At 36.0% G+C, this 12,173-nt stretch overlaps 1 protein-coding gene across 2 annotated transcripts in view; it reads right to left on the reverse strand.

Moving 5' to 3' along the window:
• The window catches only part of PATJ (PATJ crumbs cell polarity complex component), a 336,896-nt gene that overhangs the window by 255,882 nt on the left and 68,841 nt on the right, over positions 1-12,173 (reverse strand). For both annotated transcript variants that reach the window (XM_040627217.1, XM_040627218.1), the window contains exon 17: positions 8,827-8,958. In XM_040627217.1, coding sequence (XP_040483151.1) covers positions 8,827-8,958 — 132 coding nt within the window. The remainder of the gene's footprint in view (positions 1-8,826; positions 8,959-12,173) is intronic.

Here is a 12,173-nt window from a genome sequence, read left to right on the forward strand (position 1 = left end):
TTCCTGGCCCTTGCTGGGGAGAGCATGGCCTCTTTGGATCACTGCCTGGCTCCAAATGACACCCACAAATAGGGCAGAGCAGTACAAATCGCCACGCCTTGGGAAAAGAGAGTCTCAGCACGTGTTGGTGTTTCTGATTCAGTCTTTCGGCCATACTGCAGGAGGGGCTATGACTGTCATCCACCACCATGGTTCTCAATGGTGACATCAGAATCAAGTGAGGACTTCCAAAACACACTCACACCCACAGAGGGAGGGGAAGCCTGGTGAAGAAATAGCTCTGGAGACCAACATTTTTTTTTTGACAGTTATTATTCTGTTTTTAATTACATGGGAGACAGATACGCAGCTAGACTGATATCCACTAACTTCCTGGAATACGTTCAGCATTTCACAAGAGAGATGTAATTGCCAGGTTTTGCAGTCAATCCGAGCATCTTTATGCCTCTATTTTAGCTCTCTGTGGCTGTTTCATAAACACTAATATTTGCATTTTGGCTATCTGTGAAATACTCATGAAAGGTAATACAACAGATATAGCATTTTCAGGATCTCCTTCTCCTCAGCAATGCCTTCTAGTATGAAGCAGAAACAGTCCTTAAGAAACATTTGTTAAAAGGGGAGTCACCCTATGAGAAAGCACCAACCAGCTGACAAGCATTTGCTGCCTGCCTTCTATTCCACCCCCACCCCTGCCCCATTAGACACAATGGGATTTTTTTTTTTTTTTTTTTTTTTTTTTTTTTTGCCAAATTCGTATTCCAGAGGAGCCATGAAATTCCCGCAAAGTTCAACATCAGGCCTGACTTAAGATCTTTGGGGCCTCCTGCTAACTTCATCCCCCTGCAGCTGCCTCACTAAGGCAAGCTTTTGATCTGTACTATCTGGATTTCAAGCTGATATACACACAGCCTCTTTGATCTCTTATTAAGTGGCTTCTGGTCTCCTGATGCCTTTAGTCTTGCTGAACTGTGGTTTTTGGAAGTCAGTCATCATCCTGAGCGCACTACAAACTCCACACACCAGGAGTGGGCTCCCTTCATTCACCCACTTCGCAGGCTTGAAAAGCAATCTTTAAGCCATAAGAGAATTTCCCCACTAGCCACAATCAATCCACTCCATGAACACACTACTAAGAATTATTTTTCAAATGAAGCAGCTTAAAATGATTTAAAGGATACAGAACTTTCCCATAGAGGGAAAGGAAGCAAATCCTCTGTAAAAAGAAATCTTCACCCCAGTTGGCACTGGAGCTTACAGTACTTTGATGTTAATAAAAATAAATGTGGATAGGAATCAGGGATGGGCATCGAATAGCCTTTAACAGTCCCACATTCCACGAAGCAAAAGTGACCTTTAAATGCAGATGTGTGGTCTGTTCAACAGCAAGCTATGTATCTGCAAGAACGTGGACACTGCCATTAGTAGTAGATTGATGCCATTTTTCTTCCTCTTACTATCTTAATCCTACATGGATGAAATGAACCCAAAGAATTCTTTAAAAAAAAAAAAAAAAAAAAAGGATGCCTGGGTGGCTCAGTCAGTTAATCGTCTGCCTTCCACTCAGGTCACGATTCCAGGGTCCTGGGATGGAGTCCCGCATCGGGCTCCTTGCTCAGCAGGGAGCCTGCTTCTCCCTCTGCCTGCCTCTCCTACTTGTGTTCTCTCTCTCTCTGACAAATAAATAAATAAAATCTTTCGGAGGGGAAAAAAAAAGAAAAACAACAACAAAAGAAAAAACCAACCTAGATATTGGTGTCCATGTTATGAGGCCCATTGAGCATGAAAGTGCACATATATAGTAACCTGCAACACATGACTGTCCTCCGTGTCTTAGATTCTGGAAGTAGTATATGTTTGTATCTGACTTTTCAATATGACTACTATATGTACTACTATACGCTAAAATTCTGTTAATACCTATCTAATTCTCTATCTTAGATTCTGTGAACTAATCAGCTAACAGGAACATAACAATACTGGGCTTCCACAAGTTAGGAAACACTGTGTGCTAGTAGAGGCATCCACCGAAAATAGCAAAAATTAAAACCCTCAATTTCTTCCATTTATAAACTCAATTTTCTGATAACCAAGATTAAAACTGGCAAAAGAAATAGGAATAACTCTTGGGCACTAATAGCATTGTCTGAATATAAACCATTTATGCCCTCTTAGCTACAAAGATCAATAAATTAATTAGTGCCAATATAAAGTCGAAACAAAATGGATAGTTCTATATCACTATCACTTAATCTGTCCATATTATGGAAAACCATTAGCAAATTCATGACTTAGGCACCTGCTTACACTTTGTTTTCCAAGAGAATTATCTAATCAAAGAAATGACACTACATAAGGCATCAATTTTAAGTGGTCTATACACGAGTCTCACAAATGGGTTACATTCAAGCAATTTGGTAAAAATGTACCCAAATTCAAAGGTACCCAAATCCAAAAGGACCTGTGCTCCTTTGATGAGCAATTGTAAGGACTCATCACAAGGATTATTTCCACCTTGTTACAAAAGAGTAGGACAAAGATATTCAACACAGCTTCATCTGAAATACCCACTAACTGGGTACAGGACATTGGTTAAATAAATTATTGAACATCCACAATAATACACTATGCAGTTATTAAAAAGAATTACTATAAAAAGAATAGAACAGCTCTATAAATACCAAAATGAAAGAACATATCATTGAGATCAAAAGTAATGATATATTCCATTTATGTGTAAAAATTTTTTAAAAACCATTAAGCAACAAAAAAAACCTATTACTTTTATAATTGTGTATGTATAATATCTGAGAGGACAGACAAGAAAAACAGGAGTTTTTATCCAAGAGAAGTGAGGGACTATGATTAGAGGTAGATTTACTTTTCACAGGATACCTTTATGTACCTTTGAATTTTTATGCCATATGTGTGCATTATTTAGATTCATTTTTATTATTTTTTTAGAGAAGGAGAGAGAGAGAGAATCTCAAGCAGGCTCCACACCCAGTGCAGAGCCCAGTGCAGGGCTCAATCTCACAACCCTGAGATCATGACTTAAGCCAAAATCAAGAGTCGTGCACTTAACCAACTGAGTCACCCAGGCGTCCCTTTACTACTTATTTTAAAAACATTTCTAGGAGTTCCTCACTGGCTCAGTCAGTGGAACATGCGCCTCTTGATCTCGGGGTAGTGAGTTCTGGCCCCACGTTGGATGTAGAGTACTTAAAAATAAAATCTTTGAAAAATAATAATATATACATACATTTCTAATGTGCAGAGAAAGTCATTCTGTTGCACATATAAGAAAAAAGCCAATTTAAAGCCACATACATAAAATTTACACAATCTCTTCCTACAACTTTTAAAATCCTTTTTTTTTTTCAAAGATTTTATTTATTTGACAGAGAGAGATACAGCGAGCCCCCAATGTGGGGCTCGATCCCAGGACCCTGGGATCATGACCTGAGCCGAAGGCAGTCGCTTAACGACTGAGCCACCCAGGTGCCCCAAAATCTTTTTAAAAGAATTTATCTAATGGAGGTAAGAGGGAATCAGGCAACAACTGCACACTAAGTTTTTCTCAGAAATAGTAAGGCATACCATATTCAAGACTCAGCAATACCTCAATGTTTTATATTCATACTATTTGGGCTTTATAACCCATTTCTTCTGTTAAGAAAAATTAATCACTGTTTTTTTAATAGGGAGGAATATTTTCACTATTGTTTTTAGTGAGTCACCATTTGTCTTTGGTCTTTCAAACAATTTTTTAAAATATTACTAACAGTATTTATGTACTGTTATGTATCATTATGTACTGTACGAATCACCTCTCAATGGCTATGCTATAATGCTTTCTAATTTTTATCTTAGTGTCTGAGATAAACCCAAAGTCTTTTAAAAATACGTGCTTTGCCAAAAATTGAGTCTGTCCACATCAGGAGGGGAGAGAAATGAAGATTGGGATGTGGTAGGGAAGAGAATTATTGGTTAATAAATTTTACCTTCTAAATCACTGAAATCCAAAAGTATTAAGAATGGCAATATCATGGCTAATGTTCAAAAATTGGCTAATGTCAAACATTTCCAGTGAATTATAATCATGAGGGGTTATTCAAAGTTCAACATAAATCAAAACACCAGAAAATACCCACTTGCCATGTTTAATATATAAGGTCAACCCAAGGTGAAATCCAGACAACTCTAAATTTATTTCAAGCTTTTTGGTAGAAATTAAAAATCACAGGCTCACACTACCTAACAGCTGCTTCATTACTGAACACTGGCCCACAACAAATTCGTTGCACTAATTTATGATTCTTAAATTTGTAATTATTTTCATTTGAAGCAATAAACAAACACTAGCTCTTACACAATGCATGAGCCCACTATGTTAATCTTTAATACTTACTAAATTTTCATATAAGCATTAAAAATGAGAATACTACCTAGCAGCTTACCCTTAAAATATGAAATTTTTTTTACAAGCTGGAAAAACAGGAAGATCTGCTGTAATAAATTTAGTACAAACATCTCCTGTAATAAAATGCCCTCATAAGGAAAGGAGCAACATAATATGGTAGTTGAAAGCATAGATTCTGGGAGCTAACGGCTTGAGTTCAAATTGTAGTTCTGCCATATACTAGCTGTGTGAACTTGGACTAGTTACATAACCTCTCTGTGCTTCAGGTTCCTTACTTCAAGAATGAGGATAATAATAAGAGTACCTCCTCCACAGCGTTCTTGTGAGGAATACATAAAGCAATCAGAACAGTGCCCAGCAAACAGTAAACACTCAATAAATGTTAGCTATTATTATTGGATTTGTGTTAGTTTTACTTGTAGTAGGATTAGTATGAGTATTAGTAATATACCAAGGAATAAAGACATTACATATACTCAAGACAACGATAACTAAAGCACAATATGTAAACCATATCTAGAAATCGGCAAGAAATTATACTATAAAAGTTATAACCAAATTTCTGAAGTTTTATATTGCTTAGAAACAGAGTACATAGCTAAGCCGTAATATTCATGTTCTTGATAAATTATGCACATCGCTGTTTTCCATGACATTAAGTGTATAAGGTATGACATTATAGTGACCAATGAGCCTTCTAATATGGTACACATTTAGGGCAGGAATTTAACTAGCCGCTACATGGAGTAGTACCTAGAAATATTTGAGACTAATAAATATTCTACCTTCATTCAAATCAGAGCCAATAAAGCTATTATCACTTTATCCTAAAATCTAATGAGGCGGCTTACCACCTGAATCATATTTACTATAACATAAAAACTACGTAAACCATAGTTTACTAGGTTATAGTAAATGATTCCCTATTGCTTTCTCCTTTTCCTTTGCCCCAATCTATTTCAAATGCCTTTCATGAAAATGAATTTCCAGTTTGTTCTTTGCTCTTTGAATTTGCAGACTTTCGCCTGTCCAAACAGCTACCCCATAGTTCCATGGCCAATTCAAGATCCTTTATCTGCTCACTCATCTTTTCCTAAAGTTCAGTTCAATTTATGTAAAAAGCAAACTGCCGGCCCATAATCCACAACTGGATAATTCACGATGGTTCATCAGGAGTTGGCTCCATTTTAGAATGTAATTTTTACAATTAAATTTAGATTTCACTAAACAAAGGTATCTACTTATTAATTTTCCTAATCTAACCAGATAGCTAAAAATTGACAGGGTTCAAATATATTGTAGTATGGCTATACCTTCAAGGACAATATCAAGACTTCCGTAGTTTATTTTCTAAATTGGATGATTATCAATATTCACATACCCATTGTAATGTTAATATTTCCTACTTCTTTACACATTAACTTACTTAATCCAGAACAATCCTCTGAGCTAGACATTATCCCCATTTTATAGATGAAGAAATTACATAAGCAGCAATGAAAGAGATGAATATAATTTTGTCAGGTTCTTGAGGAAGTTCTTACTATTTTAAAGAAAAATCAGTTAGTGAGAAATTAATATTGCTAAGTAAATTTTCAATCTCTTCAATACTGCTAATGCAGCCCTTTACAACCTGGAAGCTCTCCCACTCTCCTATAACTTTCTCCCTGTGGCCAAAATGTTTCTAAAGTATTCTTATTCTAAATGTGCTAAGGGGGGAAAGGGGATGTGGGTGGATCTGCATTGGCCCCATTCAGCTACCTAATAAATTCATACAGGATGCATCAAATACAGTAATGGCCAGGAACATGGCCTTTCATGACTTTTGCTAAACCTTCACCTGCCCTTGCAAAAAAAATTTTTTTGAACTTAGAATTTATTACCTAATTACAACAAGGGATAATATAACCAATTAATTAACTTGCCCAAAACCAAATTTTAAATTGTGTTTATGTGTCATCTAAATGTCATAGTGTTTAACAGTTCCACATGCCACTGACAAATGGTGAAAATGTGCTGAATACAATTATAAGTAAATGTACTTAAGACTGACTTAAGAAAAAAATTCAGTTTAAGTTTGAATGTTTTTTTCTTCCAAGGTTTAGCTACGGAAGTAAATAAGCTGAGTGCTTTAATATGAATCAAAGTAGCATTTCAAAAATTTAATATTTTTCTATCAGTTCTCTGAGAAGCACAAAGGTAAATTACTTCTTTTACAGCAAAATCACTTATTTGTGCAGAAATGTCAGTATATGTAATGATGATTATGAGGAAGATAAGGGGTAGGGGGGAAAACCTAGAATTTTATTAAAAGAATAAAATTTATAAAAACCAAAGTATGCTTCAAAAAGGCATACCTAAAGGAATGCAGTGAAGAAAAAATTTTTTCATATTTTCATATTTTCAAAGCTCAGAACTGATATAAATTCTTCTGTAAATTAAAGGTTAAACTCTTAAGGACTCCCAACTTTTTCTTTCTCTCCTTTACTGAAGTTTGTTTTTGTTTTTATTTCTAAAGCACTTCTCTGCTTTAACATGGGAAATATTGAAAATATAAAACTTGCACACAATGTCATCTAAGAGGGTAAGAGCAACCATTATAAAAGAATGCAAATACATATAGCTTCCAATCATAATGGAAATGTAGCTGAATATCTAACACTTCATCTGAAAGGTGTTTTCTAAACTAAATCCTAATTATCAAAATGGTTAACAAAAAATCTCACTGAATGTGTTCATTTACTTTCAGTTAATTTTGGCTAACCTAAACTTTATTCAATATTCTGCAAATACTTATTTATCATTTACCAAGTGGTAGATAAGAAGGGTACATTGGGGAAGAAAAATTGAGATGGTACCTCCAATGTTTTATATACCCTTATATTTTTTAATAGTTTTATTTAATTTAAATTCAATTAATTAACATAGAATGTATTATTAGTTTCAGAGGTAGAGGTCAGTGATTAGTCTTATATAATACCCAGTGCTTATTATATCATGTAACCTCCTTAATGTCCATCACCCAGTTACCCCCCCTTATATGCCCTTATATTAACCAATATAGAAACTTCTAGAATCTTACAGTATTGATACTTCTTGATAAAAATATTTCCCCAAATACGCATTATTTACAATCAGCAAATCATAATTCAGTAATATGCCAAAGAAAAGTTCTAATAACAGAGAGGGTTATCTGCACAGAAATATGCCAGCGAAAACGAATAATCTATTTCAGTAATCTTAAATCACACTATCTAAATATGGAATTTAATGTTCTTACATAATGCTCAAAGTATTTTTCTTTTAATCTGTTCCCGAATGCCTCATTATATAAAAAAAATTGATTTTTATATCACTTGGCATTTTATGTGCTTTGATAGAGTACATTTTGCTTTATTAAACCACAATGTGTTTAGGCAGCACTAAAGTATTAAAATATGCATCTTAAAAGTGAAGAGGTTTTTTGCCAACATTTTTAAATTCCCCATGATAATCAGAAGGTCTAAAAATACTGTAAACCCGTAAACTGATACAACATATAGGTGTCCTATTGCGATCTTTCACACACAACCCCCCAAATGCATTAGTGACTTTAGCTATAATTGGAGTACATATAAATACATAAATAGTATGTGTTCTGTATTAAATATAAATATATAATTTCATCAAGAACATTTCTATTTATTCAAGCTCACTGAGATCAACAGACAAGCAAAACAATAAAAGCCTTCATGTGAAGGGGAGAGAGAAGAGTGAGAGTTGGGAATGACTCTAATGTGGACAGGTTTCTTTCTGGGGTGATGAAAGGGTTCTAAAATTAGACTGTCGTGATGGCTGCACAACTCTGAATATACTAAAAACAACCAAACAGCATGAATTTTATGATATATGAAATATATCTCAATAAAAATGGGAGGGAAAAATCCCTCCACATAAAAAAACTCTTCAGGGGCGCCTGGGTGGCTCAGTTGGTTAAGCAACTGCCTTCAGCTCAGGTCATGATCCTAGAGTCCCAGGATCGAGTCTCCCATCGGGCTCCCTGCTCAGCAGAAGTCTGTTTCTCCCTCTGACCCTCCCCCCTCTTGTGCTATCAAATAAATAAAATCTTTAAAATAATAAAATAAAATAATAAAAAAAAACCCTTCAAACTCCAGTCTCTTAAAAGCATCCATAGGCATAAAACTGCTGCTTCCCTCACTGTTCAATTATTATATCATCCATCATTTTATTCACTAAGAAAGCTACCAAGTGCAAGGGTAACAATGGAAATTATAACACCTGCCTTCGGATGGTAGCATTATAGATCAAATCATTCAGTTTGCCCTAGTGGGTGCCTTAAATAATTACTACTTCACATACCTTTAAAACAAATCCCTCCAAAAATTCAATATAGATTCTTATACCTGGTAATCCAAGATGCTGAATCCCAAGCCTTTATGATCTTTTACTAGTTCAACAATCTTGACTTCAGGAGACCATAGTGCTAATTCCCCTTCATCGTCTTCTTCAGTATTGATGTCTATACTGTGGTCAGCCTGAAACACCAAAGAAGATAAATGCTTCAAAACACCGTCCTTTCAATTCTGAAAAGAATTAACATAATAGGAATCTCCTAGCTTCCTCTCCAACTGGGAATTCTCTTTGGCATGCATACTTTATCTTTTTAATCTTCGAAGGGGCATGCACTGGGGCACACACACTCTAGTATAACATCTTCATGAAAATTCAAGTACTTAAAAATGCAGACTGTTCATACAGGTAAATTTTTTTAAATGTAAAGTACCTGCTTCCTCCAAAATATTAACACTGACCTCCTATACTTCAATGAGTTCTGTCATCCCATTAGAAGCATAAAAGGAAAAATATGCAATTAAAGAAAAAATGAAAATATCATACAAAGTCAAAGCTTATAAGATATTTAAGTAGCAATACCTGAATTCATCATGACAGTGAGAGACAGAAAGATGCCAACACAGAGAGAGGACAGGACAAGACCCAAGAGAAACCACTTCCGTTGGCTCCTGGAAATTTTCAAGAAACTCTTCGCTAGAAAAATAAAGTGGAAAAAATCCAAGTCCTTAGGAATCGTCTTAGTCTAAAAACCAGTTTTAAAAAAACCACTGAGGGGCACCTGGGTGGCTCAGATGGTTGAGCGTCTGCCTTTGGCTCGGGTTGTGATCTCCAAGACCTGGGATCAAGCCCCACGCAGGGCTCCTGCCTAGCCAGGTGTCGGCTTCTCCCTCTGCCTCCCCCCTCCCTACTCGTGTTCTCTCTCTCCCTCTGTCTCTAATGAATAAATAAAATCTTAAAAAAAAAATCACTGAGTTGAAATAAGGAAAATCTCATCTTGGAGGACGTAAGTCGGCAAAACTATCCAATACACAGGCCCTGGTTATCTTCCTTGACTTCGTACCCCCAATGCCCCGATTCCAGGCTCCCGCCTCCTTTCGGGGAGAGTCACTGCTATAGGGAATTCTAGGAAGCTAAATGATAGCAGGTCAATGAGTTGACTACACAGAAGAAGAGCTGCTTTAACTCTTTAATAGTATTTATAGCACTATACAGTGTTTTCATATGATTTATCTTCCTCAAAATACTCTGAACTTCTATCTGAAGCTCAAAGATTATCTTCTTTTTCTTTGTAGCCCTAGCAACTAACAAAATGACAGGCTAGAATAGAGACTTCTGTGTGGGCTACCATGGGGTTTACCAATAGCTATCCACTCAGCCCACAATACAGCCTGGCTCACAGTAGGTGCTTGATAAATATTTGTCCAGTACATTAACAAATCATCCATCTTTGACTGCATATTCCTTGAAACTTTTTAAATAAAGCTACAGACTAAATAGTAATTTTTAAAAATAGACTTCTTAAAACTTAGGGTGCTCTTAGTAAACAAAATCAAAGTGCGTCATTCCTAGGAACATAATTTTGAGTGAGTTGCATAAAAAAATCCATTTAATGAAATCAAAGGAGACCCCTCTAACAGGGAAGAGTAAGGCACCATAGCAAGTACAAAAAATTTTTTTAAATTAGGGTTGGTCCAGATCTCAAACTGTCCCCGCAGGACATGGAAAGTCAAAACTCAATCCACGGTGGATTGAGTCTAAACATGGGAACAATTTTGGGGTTCTTGAATTACAAAACTTGAAATTAGTGGGTTGTTCTGGATCAATAACCTCTGTATATATCAGCCTCATGTGAGGAAATGATATTTAAAAAGAAAACATCATACCTTCCAATAGAAAGTAAAGTTCCAATACCTAATACAATATGATTGATGTTTTACTGGGGCATTTAATACCCTCACTGATTAATGAGCATTAGAATTCTGGCTGAGCTGCCTAACCAGATAAGGTTTAAGAACCTAAGATGATATGGGGATAAATGGAAAAAAAAAAAAAAAAGATAGGAAAGAAAGCCAGGATTTTAAGAAACCACACACACTTATAAAACCTAAGTTTATAGAAATTTCAAGGCATCCAAGATACATAAGATATTATAGTCCAACCTGAGATATATCACTTTGATACAATCAATTCTGCATAACTCCTGTATTTACAGAATGGAAAGCAATCAACTAATGGGCAGCAAGGTTGACATTTAGAATAATTCAAAGCTGTTGTTTACCCATTGTGGTAAAGGATGACAGATGGGAGCACTGAGTCAGCAAGCTGGGTGATTTACACACCCTGTAAGATGAGATTAAAGGCATTTTTATCAATCTTTAGAGGTAAGCCCTCATCCACATTGAATTTTAGTAAAGATACTAAGAATCACAAAAGTGATATTCCAGTTCCTTCCTTGAAATATGTTTTACCAAAGATAAACGTTAAGAAAAAAAAGATTCTCCATCAATAATGGATTAAGCAATTCTTATACACCCAGTATACAATAAAAACACTATGAGAGACAAAATAATTTTAAGATATGACTCTGCTCACGGGAGCTGAGTTTTCTTGTAAAAGCAAGCTTAATACACATGAAAGTATCTGTGACCCTAAGACAGGGCTAGCCTCTTACATACTTCAGGAAATCAGGAAACACAGAGGGCTGGACTGGAGGAGTCAAGAGCAATAGTTAACTTTTCCTGAGCACTTTTCATGTGCAAGGCGTTACTGCACTAAGAGTTGGGCACATATTACTTCATTTCCTTCTCATATAAACTGATGAGGGCAGTAAGTACTATAGGTATTCCCAACTTTCAAAAAAAGGGGATGAACAGAAAGTCAAGTTATTTGCTCAAAGATACATAATCACTTAGTGGTAGAGGCACGATTATCTTGAAACTCACACCATAAGCAGGTAAAGCGAAGACTCTGTGTGTCTAAACTGGTGTTAATGGGACACCTGGGTGGCTCAGTTGGTTAAGGATCTGCCATCAGCTCAGGTCATGATCCCAGGGTCCTGGGATCAAGTCCCACATTGGGATCCCTGCTCAGCGGAGAGTCTGCTTCTCCCCCTCCCTACCGTTTCCCCTACTTGCGCTCTCTGTCAAATACATAAAGAAAATCTTAAAAAATATAAAAATAAATAAGTAAACTGGTGTTAATGGAATTATAATTTGTAAGGGTCTGGAAAGGGGGGGTGGGAGTAGGATAGGGGAAGTGGCATAAAAGATGAGGTTACAATTGGCGTAAGACGGCAAAGCACGTGCTTAAAACCGTTCTCATAATCACAATGTTCTTTTTAAAAAAAGAAGTGTACCAAGAGCACAGAAAATGTTATTTTATTCTCTGACCTTCTGAA

This window comes from Ursus maritimus, unplaced genomic scaffold, assembly GCF_017311325.1.
Source record: "Ursus maritimus isolate PB19 unplaced genomic scaffold, ASM1731132v1 scaffold_12, whole genome shotgun sequence".
NCBI lineage: Eukaryota > Metazoa > Chordata > Mammalia > Carnivora > Ursidae > Ursus > Ursus maritimus.